A 15,659-nucleotide genomic window follows, 5' to 3' on the forward strand; every position below is an offset into this window, starting at 1 on the left:
TTGTAGTAGAGGTTAAGAAGAAACGAATTACCGTTTTCTGAGAGATTGTAGGCAATATTGATACATGTCTTTTTTCTGAGATGGAGAAAACTCCGAAATTTATACCTGACTTTCTTGGTTTTTCATTAAAAATTACAGTTTAATATATGTTTTTTCGTGTAGTTTATCAAAAAATTATGTCCCGAAACACCTTATTTTTGCAAGCTATATTTGTAAAGGATCATTAAAAGAACTCGTTTCTCAAATTTGAAAAATCTGTAGGCACCTTTCATTTACTAGATCTTGACCTTAACACACACACACAAAATCTTGGATAGTTCTCACCCCTGAGCATTTGAAATGGGAAAGTGGTAAATGCAACACGCGAAAAATGGCGACGTTTGGTGACGTTACGGCGCACCAGAGAAAAGTTCAGTTTGATTTAGATGTAGTAATGACACCCTAAGAAACTTTAAATGACTACAGAAGAAAAAAAAATATCACTAGATCTTTAGTATACAAGTGAAATGGGAGTTTTCTAAGCGGAAGCGTTTTGATCGGGTCCCCGGGTAGAACAAAACATACGGACAAACAGCTACTGGCAATAACAAAAGACGCTGTTACTGTAGACCATCGATATAAGAGAGTCTGTTTAGTTGAATGATAGTGAGAGTACTATGCATAACTTAACTAATAAATCTTCAGAAGGTACCAGGTGTTTGCAAGATTGGTTCCTCAACTGTTTATTGAGGAATAAAGGGAAAATCAAGTATGTGCATCAATGAATACCCCGAATTTAAGTGGGGATTATCCAACTTCTATTTAGCAAAGAGGAAATGTGACGCTGCTTTAGAGACTTTGACGTTATTCATTACGTGTTGCATTGTGAGTTGTGGGGGAGCGTGGAGTATGTGAGCATGCTGACTTTTTCTTTCATTTGGCCAAGAATTAGAGTCATTCCTAAAATAATTTTTGGATTAGAGCTTGTACTCTTTTCAATATTGAGAAATACATGCATCTTGAAATACAGTAAAACCTGATCATTATCTCAAACTTGTTGGGACCGAGAAAAAACTTTGAGATATCCAAAGATTCAAGATATCAACTGAGGGTAAAATACATAAAGAGTAAGTGGTTGGGACCTCCAAATCACTTCAACATATCCATGGTATTTGAGATATTCGAAATACCGAAGTTCAACTGTATTTGATAAGGCTATTGGCAAATCTTCCTGTTTGAAACAAATCTTGTTGATAAGTTCTGTGAACTTTATCTCTGTGTATTCTTTGTTTAAGGTTGCCTGCACCTACATCAACATCACCATCACCACAGGCATGAACACCACACCGTGGTCCAGGTGGGAGAGGGAAATAAGATGCGCGCGCATGTCAATGTGTCAGGTATGTTGATATGTGCCGGTTATGTTCACTTACTTTAGGTATGTTGACTCGTGTCAAGTATGTTCTCTTGTGTCAAGTAAGTTCTCTTGTGTCAGATATACTAACTTGTGCCAGGTATGTTTATTTGTGTCAAGTATGTTCACTTCTGTCAGGTATGTTCACTTCTGTCAAGTATGATCCCTTTTCAGTTATGTTGAGGCTTCTCGAAGCTTTAAAATGCATTCAAAACATAATATAGCATTGCGAGGTTGATTTTAAATTGTTAGTTATGTACTTAACTACAGCTGAATTTCAGTCAAGGATAATTAAACTAAGCATTTAAAATATTCAGACATATAAGATTTAAAAATACAATTAAGACATGAGAATTTTGCAATATTTTTCTTTTTATGGCGTCGATCTCTTGGAGCTCGAACGTCATCTAGCAATCGGCCAGGTGAAATCGCCACCGGATGTACGCGACCGAATGTGTCAGTGGATGCATCCGCGGAAGAAAATAGCAATAGCTAAAAACCAGTTTGTTTGAAAACACTCACAATGAATAATAGTTTGAAAATAAAATTGCATCAATTGTTTCTACAATTATTTCTTTTACAAAACAACGATATTATGTTTTATTTTAACACAAGAAAAACATGATGGTTGTTGCAGATGAATTTCTGCAGAAAGAGTGTGTCGAATGACATGAATTTTAACATTTTTGGAATGATAATCATGTAACACAAACAACCCAACAGGCGGGAAAATAATTACAAAATTACATAAACACAAATACTACAAGACTGAAAAGATTGAATTTCTAAATCTTAGCTTTACTTTTACAATCTTCTACCCAACTTTATCCTAAAAACCGATCATGATGTTGTCCAGTATTACTGTATTTCTCCATAATACCATATGCCCTATCGTAACTTGATTGTACTTGTAACAGAGCAGAGTCATGGTTGTAGTTTAGATGCAATAACTAAAACAACGATTTGACATTGGCAATTAAAAAGAATAATATAAAAATTCTTGAAATCCTTCATCAATTGACCGAAAAGAAATTAGTTTGACATTTAGCATGAACATGTTCGACAGTGTCTAGTCAATTCAAACCCTGCTCCGTTCGGACCATGACATAAGGCCCAAGACTGTAATTGTGACATTTTGTTTAAAACTATTTTTTGTTATTATTATAACGTCACCTGAGTCATTCGCTTGACCTATTGCTTTCTTCAGATCTTTTGAAATTGTTTTTCTTGTTCGACGCCATTGAAGCCTTTCAGGCTTTTTATTTTTTTTTTGACATGCAAAATAAGGTGTAAAGTTTATGACATACAGATCAACCTTCAAGTTTGTAGTGACTTGACATCATTTTCAGTTATGACATCATATATTGGTAATTCAGAGAAGCAGAGGCACAGTGTGCACTGTGGGAAGCCTTAACACTGCCTTGTGTTAAATATGTTCACTTGTGTCATGTATGTTCACTTGTGTCAGGTATGTTCATTTGTGTCTGATTTGATCACTTCCATCAGATATGGGTTTTTTTATCAGGTACATTGATTTGTGTCAGGACACTTGTGTCAGGTACATGTATGTTGATTAAGGTACCGGTATGTTCACTTATGTCATGTATGTTCACTTATATCAGGTATGTTTATGGGTCAGGTACATTTGATTGTGTGAGTTATGTTCACTTGTGTAAGGTATGTTCAATTATGTCAAGTATGTTCACTTGTGTATGGTATGTTCAATTATGTTAAGTATGTTCACTTGGGTAAGGTATGTTCAATTATTTCAAGTATGTTCACTTGGGTAAGGTATGTTCAATTATGTCAAGTATGTTCACTTGTGTCAGACATGTTCACTTGTGTCAGGAATGTTCACTTATGTCAGATGTGTACATTTGTATCAGGTATATTCACTTGTGCCAGCCTAAGTTCATCTGTTGTAGGTATGTTCACTATACTATTAGTTTTGTTCATTTTTACCAGTTTCCTAAGTGCTCTGAACATTGGCTGGAGCTTGTTGATTCTGTACATGTATATTGTAAACTGATGGATTTTCAAAGGTCAACATTTATATTAATAATAGTAAAGTTGAGTTGTGTCTTTAATTCTGATAGATTCTGTTTTGTTTTTGTCCTTTTAGATATTGAAAGTTAGAGGGAGAGAGAAACAGAGGAGGAAATTTACATCAGGCATTGAGAATGATGTACTGTTACTTATCCTTATATCATAGGAGACTTAAAACGTCTTTATTTTGTCAAAAAAAGAGTGAATTTTACTGTATTTAGGAATGAAAACCTGAGAATTTGGCATTACTAACAACATGTGGTAAATGGTAGGATTGTTATCAAGGTTCAGTCCAGGTTGTACGGGGATTTACTCTGCCTTGTATTCCATACACCCTCAGGCCATAGGGTGTATAGAAGACAAACTGGGTAAATCCCCGTACACCCTTGATTGAACCTGGAATTTATTTCCTATTTCACTCAATAAAATCAATGTAAACCTCTGTTTCAAACTGTCGTGCAATAATGTCATTTGCTTTTTGTGATAGAGAAACTATGCATTGTGTCATCACATTATTTACCCCCGCCTCAAGCTCAGAAATTTACACCCAGCTTGCAAGCCAATCAATTCTCGCGTTACAAGCTAGATAGGAAATAAAGTAAATTATTCAGGTTTTTGAAGTCTTTAATATAGAATCAAACATGGAAGATCTTTGTGCATATTTAAGATAATTTTGTAAATGTTAGATAATATATTGTAGTTTCTTGTATGATTTATTTTAGAAATGTTGACACTGATTGAAGGATGTTAGAGTCTGTTTATATATATATATATATATATATATATATATATATATATATATATATATATATATATATATATATTATATATATATATATATATATATATATATATATATATATATATATATATATATATATATATATATATATATGCTGTAAACCTACTATTATTCTCGTCATCTTTTATTCACGATTCGTCAGTTTTAAATCAATCCGTGACGATTAATTTTTGTGACTGAAGAATCATTCTATACAAATACAAAGCAAAATAAATGGTTTGCGGCGATTATATTCGCAAGTTAAAGTAGGTCACAAAACTTGAGGATATTTCTCGCATGTGAATAAAAGTTGGTTTACAGTATATTATGTGTATAGTAAGGACACAATATCTGTGTTATTTATGTCTCTGTATATATCCTGTAGATAAATTAGTTTTCCATCAAAGTCTACTGAAGCTGTGATTCTATTTATTTTAAGATTTTATTGTAAAAAAAAAATCCTTTTTAAATTACATACACTTGTACATTAAAGAACATGGGAAATGATCGAAGGAAAAAGCATTTTGTTTGTTTACTATAAAAACAAGCCCCAAGACCATAAACTGAGAATGGCCTTATGTCAAAATTTGGATTTTGAATTTTTTAATTCAAGAAATGCTTGAGAAGTTGCAAGTTCTAAAAATATTCAAATACAAACACTCAGTGAAAATTAGGTCTTATTTTCTTGATTATTTCAAAACATATACAGATTTGAAATTTTGACTGGAGTCTGTTTTCAGTTTGTGGTTTTCTGGCCAGGCATATAAATTTTCTGTACTCAAAATATTTATGGTTTTTTTTTTACTGTAAATTCATTTCATTAGAAAATTGTATCAAATACAAAAAGTCAGCTCCAGTCTCTCATATACAAGTTTTCAGGTGCATGTTCAATATCAGCATGTACATCCTTGGTTGTTAAAAAGTATTTTGCTTTCACAATATTGTCCATATAATCACATCATTAAGAAACAGTTAATAGTTATAAAATTAAATATATGAAAAAACAAGAAATAAGTATATCCTATTATTCCAAAATGTCCTTTTCTAGATGAATATAGTATATTCCAAGGCATTTTAAATGTAAAATATTTTTCAATTGATTTTATTGATTGATCTTGGCATTATGTATGTGTGCATGTATGCATATTTGTCTGAAAGATGAAAAAAAAAATATGGAAGCACCTGGTAATCATATTTTATCAAGTAGATTTAGTGCAACTGAATTGATATACCTGTTTATTTATCAATTTATCATCTTTCATTGAGCTCAAAGTTTCAAACACTCACCATTTCATAACAAGCATCATCTTCAGAGAATCTGGATGTTGTAACTTAAAAAGTTACATAGATCAGCTTTAATATTATTTCTCGGTGTGTATTTTCCAATCAGTTTTTTCCCATAGATTTCTCTCATTTAAAAAAAATTGTTCTGAGAAGGTTGAAGACATTGATTCCATAGACTTCTTTTCTGCAAGTTCTGACTTCAGATTGCATATAATCTTCCAGAGAATTTTTTAAATGGTTGCATAAAACATATAGTTACAATTCACTTGCTGCTAAATATGAATTTTGTAAATCTTTCTGTTTTCAGACTAAAATTCAGCACATATTTTTGGATAGTTATTATCATAAGATTTGTAAATGTAGATGATGTTTACATGATCCATCTGAGAAGTATTTACTTCTCCTGTAGTGATTTTCAGCAGTTGCTTGTTGTCATGGATACTAATTCTGTTTATGATTAGTTACTGCATTTTGTTAATTTTCAAACATACATGCACTTTTACTCTTTCCTGAGGCATTATTGGTGATAGTATGTTAAATGTTATTTCTAACCAAGATGACATGTTAAATGTTGTGTTTTGCTACAAGTATAAAAGTTACGCATTGTTGCATTTTTCTGCTATATATTTATATTATTTTTACTGTGTAATTAAATAAATCTGATTGGTTTGCTTGCTATCACATGCAAAATTATATTTTACGATATTGACTTGAGTTATTTAAAAAAAACTTAAGGAAAATCCATGTGCTTACAAAGGTGAAAAGTCTTTAAAACTTACAAATTCCTACCTAATGAATTTGTTTGTCTCTTTCTTTTCCAAAGAAAATAATATAACAAATGTTACTTTGATTCGGTATATCGACTCCACAGAAAAGCATATCGACTTTGCACTTCTTGCTCAGTCGATATGCTTTTCTGTGAAGTCGATATATCTGTGGATCAACCTCATTAAAGGGCTCCATTTGTATAATATTAATGACATAACTTTGTGTGCAATTTCTTTCATCACATATTATTTTAATAAACAGCGTTGTCATTGTTACAAAAATTGAATTTTTGTTAAATCAATTTTACACATGAATTTTAAAATGCTACTTCTAAATGCTACTAGTTTGCTACTCTTGGTTGATTGAATGAAATAAAGAAATTCCTTTTTTTTTCTCCCAAATTTTTCAAGCTCAAACCAATAGAGCTCTAGCTTGGTCAAAGGATTTAATATTACCTTTGATCTGAAACAAAGACTATAATGATCTAAAAATGCATAAAAAGCATCAGAAATTGATCTGATTTACCCAAAGTGGTGTGCAATGCAAAAAAAAAAAAAAAAAAAAAAAAACCCTACATTTTGCCTAGATGGAACATTCTATCATTAAAATGATATTCTCTTACGGACCCGTTTTAACGAACTGTGGTGAGGGCTTGACCCAAGACACAGATAATTCTAATTAGATTTAGCCATCCTCAATGACTTCTCCTTTTGCTTGGTACAACTGGAACAATCCTGGCTAGTTTGAAGAGAAGGAAGTGTGAAATAAGACAAGTAACTTTATGTTGAAGGTGAAGAAAGACTTGTAAGCCTAGAGATATTGGGCTGCCTTAACCTTTGAACTTTATTTGTCAGATAGAGGGGTCACTGTGTGTTACAACCTTCACTCTCCCCTATGCATCTTTTAGCCCTGATAGCCATGAGTGTGAACAAATATGAAACTCATTGAAAGCTTTTTGTCTTTTAATTTCTGGTCCAGTTGTGCTTGAGAAGAGGTTTAAATGACCCCATTATTTCTTATTTATCTCCCTTTATAGAGAGAGCATGGCTCTAATTCTTATAACCAGTAATGCACAGTTAGGCCATTCCAAGTTTTTTCTATGTTTAGCATCCGCGTGCGCCTTGGTTTTTAGCATCCCATATCAGAAAATCAAACAAAATCAGGTGTCCTAAAATTGATTATTTTGGTCAAAATTTTGAAAATTTGTCAAGTTCTTTCAATATTTCTCACTAGTATGTCATATTATGTATATTTTAAGCATTTAATACCTTAATTTTACCAAACAGAAGATATTTCTATGAGAAAAATATTGAGTGATTGATTGTATGTTGTTTTATGTCCCATTCGAGAATTTTTCATTCGTATAGAGACGTCACCATATACCGGTGAAGGGCTTCAAATTTTGACCTTTACTCGGCACTCAGGGCCATTGAGCAGTGAGGGATCTTTATCGTGCCAACGCCTGCGTGACACGGGACCTCGGTTTTAAGGTCTCATCCGAAGGACCCGTAACTTTCACTTCAAAGTGCCGAGCGCATGGCGAAGGAACAGTTGCTACCCATTTTTTATCGACTTAGGTCAGTCGCTGCCGAGACTCGAACTCACTACCTCCCGATCACGGACCGAGCGCTCTCCTGACTGAGCTACCGTGAACGGTATGAGAATAATAGATTCATGAAAGAAAATACTTTGAATGATGTCGTCTTTATTACTGTAAAGTCTGTGTTTTATTTTTTGGCTTGTGTGTTTTTTGCGAATAGGTAGGTAGGTTTTTGAAAGATGGGTGGACGCTAAACAGAGAACAAACTTGGAATGGCCTTATATCTAATTAATCAGACTACGTTATCGATGTAAGTACTAGTACTTGTCATTGACAATGCGTGGATTTGTATATTTGTTTTTTTACATCTAGATTTTTTTTCTCACAGTAGATGCAAGTTCAATTGTACATGTCAATATGTGTATGTAATATACATATGATCCATTTCACATAATTTAATTTTCTTTCCTTTACAGTTTCAGAAGAGAAGTGAGACTTATCTTGGATACCCCTGTTTTAATGATCTATAAACAATTGAATTAATTACAGAAACAGTGCCAACATATATTATACTTTGTGGTAACCGGATTTTTAAAACCTGACAATTGGATTTTTTCACAGGTTTATCAGCTTGTATATGTTTGAATTAAGTGAGTCTTGTCGAACATTCACTATAATATATGCCCTGGAATATATTTTAGTCTGTGAGTATAATTGCATGCATGGTTGTGAATGTGAATAAGATGTACGTATTGTATCAAGTTACACTGATTATAACAGTTGTATTCAACGGTACATTTTAATATCTTTCCTAAGAGAATATATTTCTGAAAAGACAAAATTGCAGTGTTTAATTTTTGTTAGAAAAAGTTTCAAAATCAATGCATTTTTGATAAAAAATAAAGGAAAATTTGTCGAAGAAGGTGGTTTTACTCATTTTTGATTGAGGAAAATTTCATCATATATTAGATTCTTTTAACATGCATTGATATCTTATTGTGAATTTAAAGCAGTTTGCACTTCTTTAAAATTCATTTTTTTTTTAATTTTACATGATACGCCGAGTCGGGAATATTTCAGCCATATTTCGACAGGGTTTCAATTTGAAATTGTACGTTTGTGCATCATCATATTCCTTTGAATATTCATTAGACACAACCATAAATGGAAATGGATTAACAGTTCTGAAGCAGTCATTTGCAGTTTCAAGCAGTTTTTTTAAACTCATAAATATTTCGCGAAAATTAACTGCTTCAAAACTGGTTGAAAACTAGGAAGGTTAAGAAAAACTGCCTTGAACTGCCTATTTTTATGAATAATTATCAACTTGTCTGAGGGACATGGCTAAGGAAGGTTAAGGAACTGCTAATAAACTGCTTATAAATTAAAACTGGGAAGGCTTAATAACTGCCGAACAAACTATCTTCCACTTTGACATGGGTATATATATTTTTCTTCTGATATTTAAAAAATAAATTCCCCAAAACATGCTTGTGCATAACACAGGTTCTTGGGGAGGGACGGGACCCCCCCATCCCACACCTCCCACCCCTGCGTTCCGTACAGGGTTCTCAGTCCGACATTTTTATATTAAAAAAAAATTAAGAAGAGAACTTTTAATATCAGAGTGTGATATTTTTAAAGGTTAGTATTTGGTTACATTTAGATTTTTCAATTGAATGTCATAGAAAAAATATTTTTTATAAAAAAAAAAAAGTAGAAGAACTATTGGGATTCGGAAATCAAGGGGAGGGGGGGGGGGTATGGGCTTTTTTAAACGTGGTTCTTCTTGACTGAAAGTGTAAGAATCTTTTATTTTTACAACTTTGGCATAATCCTGTTATTAGCATCGCGATGCTAATAATTATTGACGTTTTTTTACGTAACGTCAGAAGCGTTAAAAGTTGTTAAATATAAATATTTAATGATTTTAAATGGTTGAAAATAAAATTTAGATAAAAATAAATAATAAACTTGTAATCGCGATGCTAATAACAGGAGTATATATAGAGAGACGAGACACATTTATATACCTCAAAACTTATTAGCATCGCGATGCTAATAACAGGAGTATATATAGAGAGACGAGACACATTTATATACCTCAAAACTTATTAGCATCGCGATGCTAATAACAGGAGTATATATAGAGAGACGACGTTTCCAAATATCAAGATTATAAGCTCCACAAAGGGAAGTATTCCCGGGAAAAGGGTTTCTTTGGGGGATTTCATCAGAAAAAATGGGGCTTGGAGTTTTGGGGGGATATCACTCTAAAAATGGCACATCTTACTAAGGTAAAATGCCCAAAACTTATTAGCATCGCGATGCTAATAACAGGAATATTTATAGAGAGACGAGACACATTTACATACCTGTAAACTTATTAGCATCGCGATGTCAATAACAGGAGTATATATAGAGAGACGAGACACATTTATATACCTCAAAACTTATTAGCATCGCGATGCTAATAACAGGAGTATATATAGAGAGACGACGTTTCCAAATATCAAGATTATAAGCTCCACAAAGGGAAGTATTCCCGGGAAAAGGGTTTCTTTGGGGGATTTCATCAGAAAAAATGGGGCTTGGAGTTTTGGGGGGATATCACTCAAAAAATGGCACATCTTACTTAGGTAAAATGCCCAAAACTTATTAGCATCGCGATGCTAATAACAGGAGTATATATAGAGAGACGAGACACATTTACATACCTGTAAACTTATTAGCATCGCGATGCCAATAACAGGAGTATATATAGAGAGACGAGACACATTTACATACCTGTAAACTTATTAGCATCGCGATGCCAATAACAGGAGTATATATAGAGAGACGAGACACATTTATATACCTCAAAACTTATTAGCATCGCGATGTCAATAACAGGAGTATATATAGAGAGACGACATTCACCTAAATACCTCAAAACTTATTAGAATTGCGATTCTAATACTAGGAGTAATATACACAGCTAGAGAATTTCACAAAATAAAGATATGATGAAGAAAAAAAAATTATGTTTCTCTTGTAGTGCATTAAGTATTTTTAAAAACATGTAGTAGAGCATCATGATTAGCGACTCATTCAATTCCATGTCTTCTGTAAATGGTAGTGTGTACGGGACTTCTTTACAGTGTTATGCCACTAACAAAGGCCTTTTATTCCTCACCTGTTCTGGAATACATTCAAATCCGTGCAGAAATCAAATAATGGAAATAACGACCATTGAATGATCTTAAACGGAATAAACGAGAGTACTACTCAAAAACTGTAATAAAAGTACATATTACCTGTATTATGTAATAAATTGTAATTTTATGAACTTCAAATACACTTCCCTTTTAATATAAGGAAAGAAAATATGACTTTTACATTACTTCTATTGCCTTAATTAGACTAAGTACACTTATTCCGTTTCTAAGCAACAGCAATATGTGGCAAAAGATCCCCCTTTCCATATTAAGAAAATTAATGTAAATGTGCATTTACTGTAATCTTAATGCATTGCAATTATTCTGTTAAATTAATTCTGGAGAAAATTCTTTTTGCCTATAACGGGTTAAAAGGTGTATTCCTTCAATACAAATAAAGTTATACCTCGCAGAGAAAGAAATAATAGATAAATTAATAAATGTTACATTCTACCATTATTATAGGACAATCAGTCCCCTTTTTCAACTTTTTTTTCTCATATTTTGTAACAGAATAAAGTACATCTTTTAAATTCACACCACTTTACATAAAAACATTTATTCCGTTATAAATTTACCTCGGAAATGGAAAAGAAATCATACATTAATTATTGAATAAATGGAACATACCAGCAATTATTAGCACAATCCCCTACCTCCTCCCTCTTTTTTCAAATTCTTTAACGGAATAAAGTGTATCTTATGAATCCATACCATTTTTCATCATTGATACATTTATTCCGTTATAAATTTACCTCGGAGAGAATAAAATTTATGCATTGTTACATTCCAGCAATTATTAGGACAATCACACACTCTCCTTTCATTTTTAAATTTATTTATAATGGAATAAAGTACATCTTTTGAATTCATACCATTTTTCATCAATAGTTTTATTCCGAGTATAAAATTTTTGTCAAAATATAATTTATACAATAATTACAGAATAAATGGTCCATTACAACAATTATTAGCACAATCAAGACACCCTCCCTACTTTTCATACCCCCCCCCCAATTTATTTATAACGGAATAAAGTAATTCTTCCCATTTTCAATCAATACATTTATTCCGTTATAAATTTACTTCGGAGAGAAAAAAATATATACGTAAGGTACTAGTGTATGGAAACGGAAGCGAAAAACTTTGTAATATTTAAAAATGTTTTTACCGTGCCTTACAATCGAGTCATACATCATCTAAAACTTCTTTGAATCATGCTACAATTATTGAAAGGTTTTATGATATATATATTTATATATACCAACCACTTAGTCACAAGTCAGTTGCCATTCAAAATAAGGTAATTTCTAAAAAAAATCACATAGGCCTACAACGGAATAAATGCAATTGGAATGTAAAGAAGAAACATTAATATTATATCATATTATAAATGATTTTTAACGCCAATAACGTCAATAACGTCAAAAATTATTAGCATCGCGATGCTAATAACAGGATAATGCCACAACTTTTAAGTGTATTTAAAGTGCATTCAAAATTTTATTGATTTATTTTACATTTAACAATCCGGAAGACAAGCCCTATGGGGGGAGGGGGGGATAAACAAGCAAAAAATGTCCTGTCGTGTAATCTCTGAGTCTACATTGTACCTCTGATCAAAGTTATTAATTAACAATGGTGAGATAGTGCTCTCTTCCAAAGTTGTTTTTGAATGTGACATGAGCTTTTAGTTAACCATTTTGAAAAACGTTTAGTTTTAGTGTCTTGACACAGGCGCTTGACGTTTTTAACCTTTCTTTTCATAAATAAAAAATTCCCCATATTGTTATTATTATAGTATGGGGAATTTTTTTATTTATGAAAAGAAAGGTTAAAAACGTCAAGCGCCTGTGTGTCTTGAGGGTCCTTGACCACTAACTTATTCCGGGAAAATCTCAACGGGCCGTTTCGAATTTAGGGTACTCTCTCCCTTTTTAATTATCCAATCAAAACAGAGCTTACAAATTGCCAGTACATGGATTATGATGAATGCAGAAACAGGTAAGTAATTATTAGGCCTAATGATCCAGATTAGCACAATTTATCGTGAAAAATAAATAGCAACTTTTTTTTACATTGCTTGTCATGTATGTAATTAAATTTATGATTGAAAATGGTGTTTTATCGTGAGGGTTAACTGATAAGGTGTAAACTTCGGATTGAGGAAATTCTGACTTCCATTGTAACTCCAATAACTGTCTGCAATGGGATGTTCTTTTTCAAAATCAACACATATTTCCCCTTTATTTTCAGTGTTTTAATAGTTTGCCTCAAATAGCACAACTTATTCAGTGTCTTAGTACTCTTACTTCGAAAACTTCGAAGTTAGATACTTGAAGATAGGTCCCTTCTCACAGAAGTTATGTGCAATTTTTCATTTGATTTACAATATATACCATATAAGTGGAATATTTAGCGAGATGAAAATATAGCCATTTTCCTAAAATATTGGTATTTAATTTTAGCAAGAAGTAATTTTAGCAATTTTGTGATGCCTTGAAAGATAAACGTAACCTCGAATGGTGATATAAATTGTCAGTGATATTTAATTTTAGCAATCTCAACACCCTCGCTAAAAATGCCAAAATTGAATCCTTGCTAAAATTTCTGCTAATACGGTACTTATATGATAGCACAATGCTTGGTACTGTACGGGTAAAGAGTTACGTTGACCAACCCTACACAAGCAACTTCACTATTTAAACTGCCCCCACTCCAATCCTCAAACATAACTCTGGTCACCATCCTTGCTAACTAAGTTGAGAATCAAATTTTGACAAACATTTAAGTCATTTGTGGCATTATACTAAATTTTGAATCCATACCAATTGTTCAGACATTTTGTCTAAGAATATACATGTAGCTTGGCTTCAGTATCAACATTCATTGCGCAATTGACTATGTTTACTTATGTAAAGAATATTTTTACTTAAAGATGTAAAGAATTTCAGATTAATTCAGTAGTGTTATTAAGATAGTCGCTGACTATTGAAAAATCTTCGCTGATGGCAGCATCAGTGACAATCAATAGAAAAATCGATAGTTGCTAATTTTTGTTTCAAAAAATATTTTTTAAACAAATTGGTTTATCTTTTAACATAATCAAGGGACGTTCCTCAATTTTTCTTTTGATTGGCACACACAAATTTTCAATTCAATTCAATTCATTTATTCAGGGCTCTCACACCACTTCTTGGGACTGGGGCTGGGGCCGTTCAAATTGGGAAATTACCATCATTTTTGGAAAATTGAGAAATCCAACATTCATTAAAAAAAACTCAAATTTTGCTTTACTAGCATTTTGTCATCAATTCTCTTTTTGAATAAACTGTAAAACAGAACAAATATGGATAGGATATTTATGGAAGTACATTGGCTTTGCTCATTACTAACTTTGAGTGTTGAAATTGTGGTTATTTGTCTTTCTGAGTGACAGTCGCTAGTCACATCCTCCCGAATTTTCTTGATCATATGGTACGTCACAGAGGTTTTCAGATTAAGCATGAAACTGACTGGCGCACGTGGTGCTAGGCGCAGCTTACTGTTGTTGAAATAAAATGTGTATTTTATGGCACCTAGATAATGTTTTCCTGTCAATTTTATTGAGTCGGACATAATACTTTGCATTATGGCTCATTGTTACCTAAGTCCGTAATAACAATAACCTGGTTCCCCGAACCAGTTTACAAATATGACGTGAACTAATTAATACAGTCATACATAGAACTTATTTGTTTCACTTTCAATAGTCTTGTAAATGTTTGTTTTTTGGCGATTAAGTTTCATTGAATTTGATGATTTTTTAAAAAAATATTTTGCTACAGGAAATTGGGAATTTTACACCTTTCTTTTGGGAAAAAATGTACCTTTTTTGCATTGGGAACGGGGCCGTTCAACGGCCCCAATTATAGAGAATCGAGAGCCCTGTTATTTGACAACACCATCATACAGTGGCATGTAGTCATGAATACAACAAACAATAACATAAATTAAAAAATTATTCCAGTAAGCACATGTTGGAAGTTTTTCTTTTCTAATATCAAAGCACTTTTTCAGAAAGTTATATACTTTTCTAGCAATTTTAACACTTGAATATAGTAATAATATTGTAATCTATACTGATCACAACTAGGACAATAATGTACGAAATGTTTGTCATTTTCAATAAAAAGTTTACAAGAATGACATACGTACACATGTATTTTTCTCTAGGAATAGGTGGCCTTGAGTATCTCCCCATTTCAATATGTAGTGTATGAGCACTAATTCTTAGTTTTGTTAGGATTGTTCTTTCAGATTTCTTCAATGGTAATTATAGGTAGTTCTGTAATTTATATTCATTTAAATTTATTATATTAAAAAGTTAATTTTCCAGAATCTGATTTAGAAATGTTCTTTTACTGTTCACAGATTTTGTTCCTATAGTGCTCCTCTAATTTATGTCTTAAAGTTTTATGTGATATGTCCAATGAGGATAAAGACAATTTCTGTTGTAGAGTAAAAAGTTTTCTTTGCCAAGATACTCTACACCCCAGTGTTTTATCTTCCTTAAATGCAGACACCACTAATTGGGCATGATGCTCATTCTCTGACTCTAAATTTTTCAATCTTGAATAAAATTTAAACATATTTTCATATTAAAACAAG

At 32.2% G+C, this 15,659-nt stretch overlaps 2 protein-coding genes across 3 annotated transcripts in view; both read left to right on the top strand.

Annotated features, from left to right (window-relative positions):
- LOC133205103 (uncharacterized) overlaps positions 1 to 4,189 on the top strand; it is a 14,261-nt gene extending 10,072 nt beyond the window's left edge. The window contains exons 9-10 of the mRNA XM_061340846.1: positions 1,275 to 1,379; positions 3,516 to 4,189. Of these exons, the coding sequence (XP_061196830.1) occupies positions 1,275 to 1,379; positions 3,516 to 3,529 (119 nt within the window). The 3' untranslated portion in view covers positions 3,530 to 4,189. The remainder of the gene's footprint in view (positions 1 to 1,274; positions 1,380 to 3,515) is intronic.
- Positions 4,190 to 8,434: 4,245 nt separating this feature from the next.
- LOC133206403 (transcription initiation factor TFIID subunit 10-like) overlaps positions 8,435 to 15,659 on the top strand; it is a 29,086-nt gene continuing 21,861 nt past the window's right edge. Inside the window, exon 1 of one of the 2 annotated variants that reach the window (XM_061342366.1) lies at positions 8,435 to 8,516. In XM_061342366.1, coding sequence (XP_061198350.1) covers positions 8,450 to 8,516 — 67 coding nt within the window. In that variant the 5' untranslated portion in view covers positions 8,435 to 8,449. Of the gene's footprint in view, positions 8,517 to 12,970; positions 13,014 to 15,659 lie in introns of those variants that run through there. The other variant, XM_061342369.1, reaches the window with a different exon arrangement.

This window comes from Saccostrea echinata, unplaced genomic scaffold, assembly GCF_033153115.1.
Source record: "Saccostrea echinata isolate AGI-Se365-2 ecotype Australia unplaced genomic scaffold, CSIRO_AGI_Sech_v1 ptg000054l, whole genome shotgun sequence".
Classification (NCBI taxonomy): domain Eukaryota; kingdom Metazoa; phylum Mollusca; class Bivalvia; order Ostreida; family Ostreidae; genus Saccostrea; species Saccostrea echinata.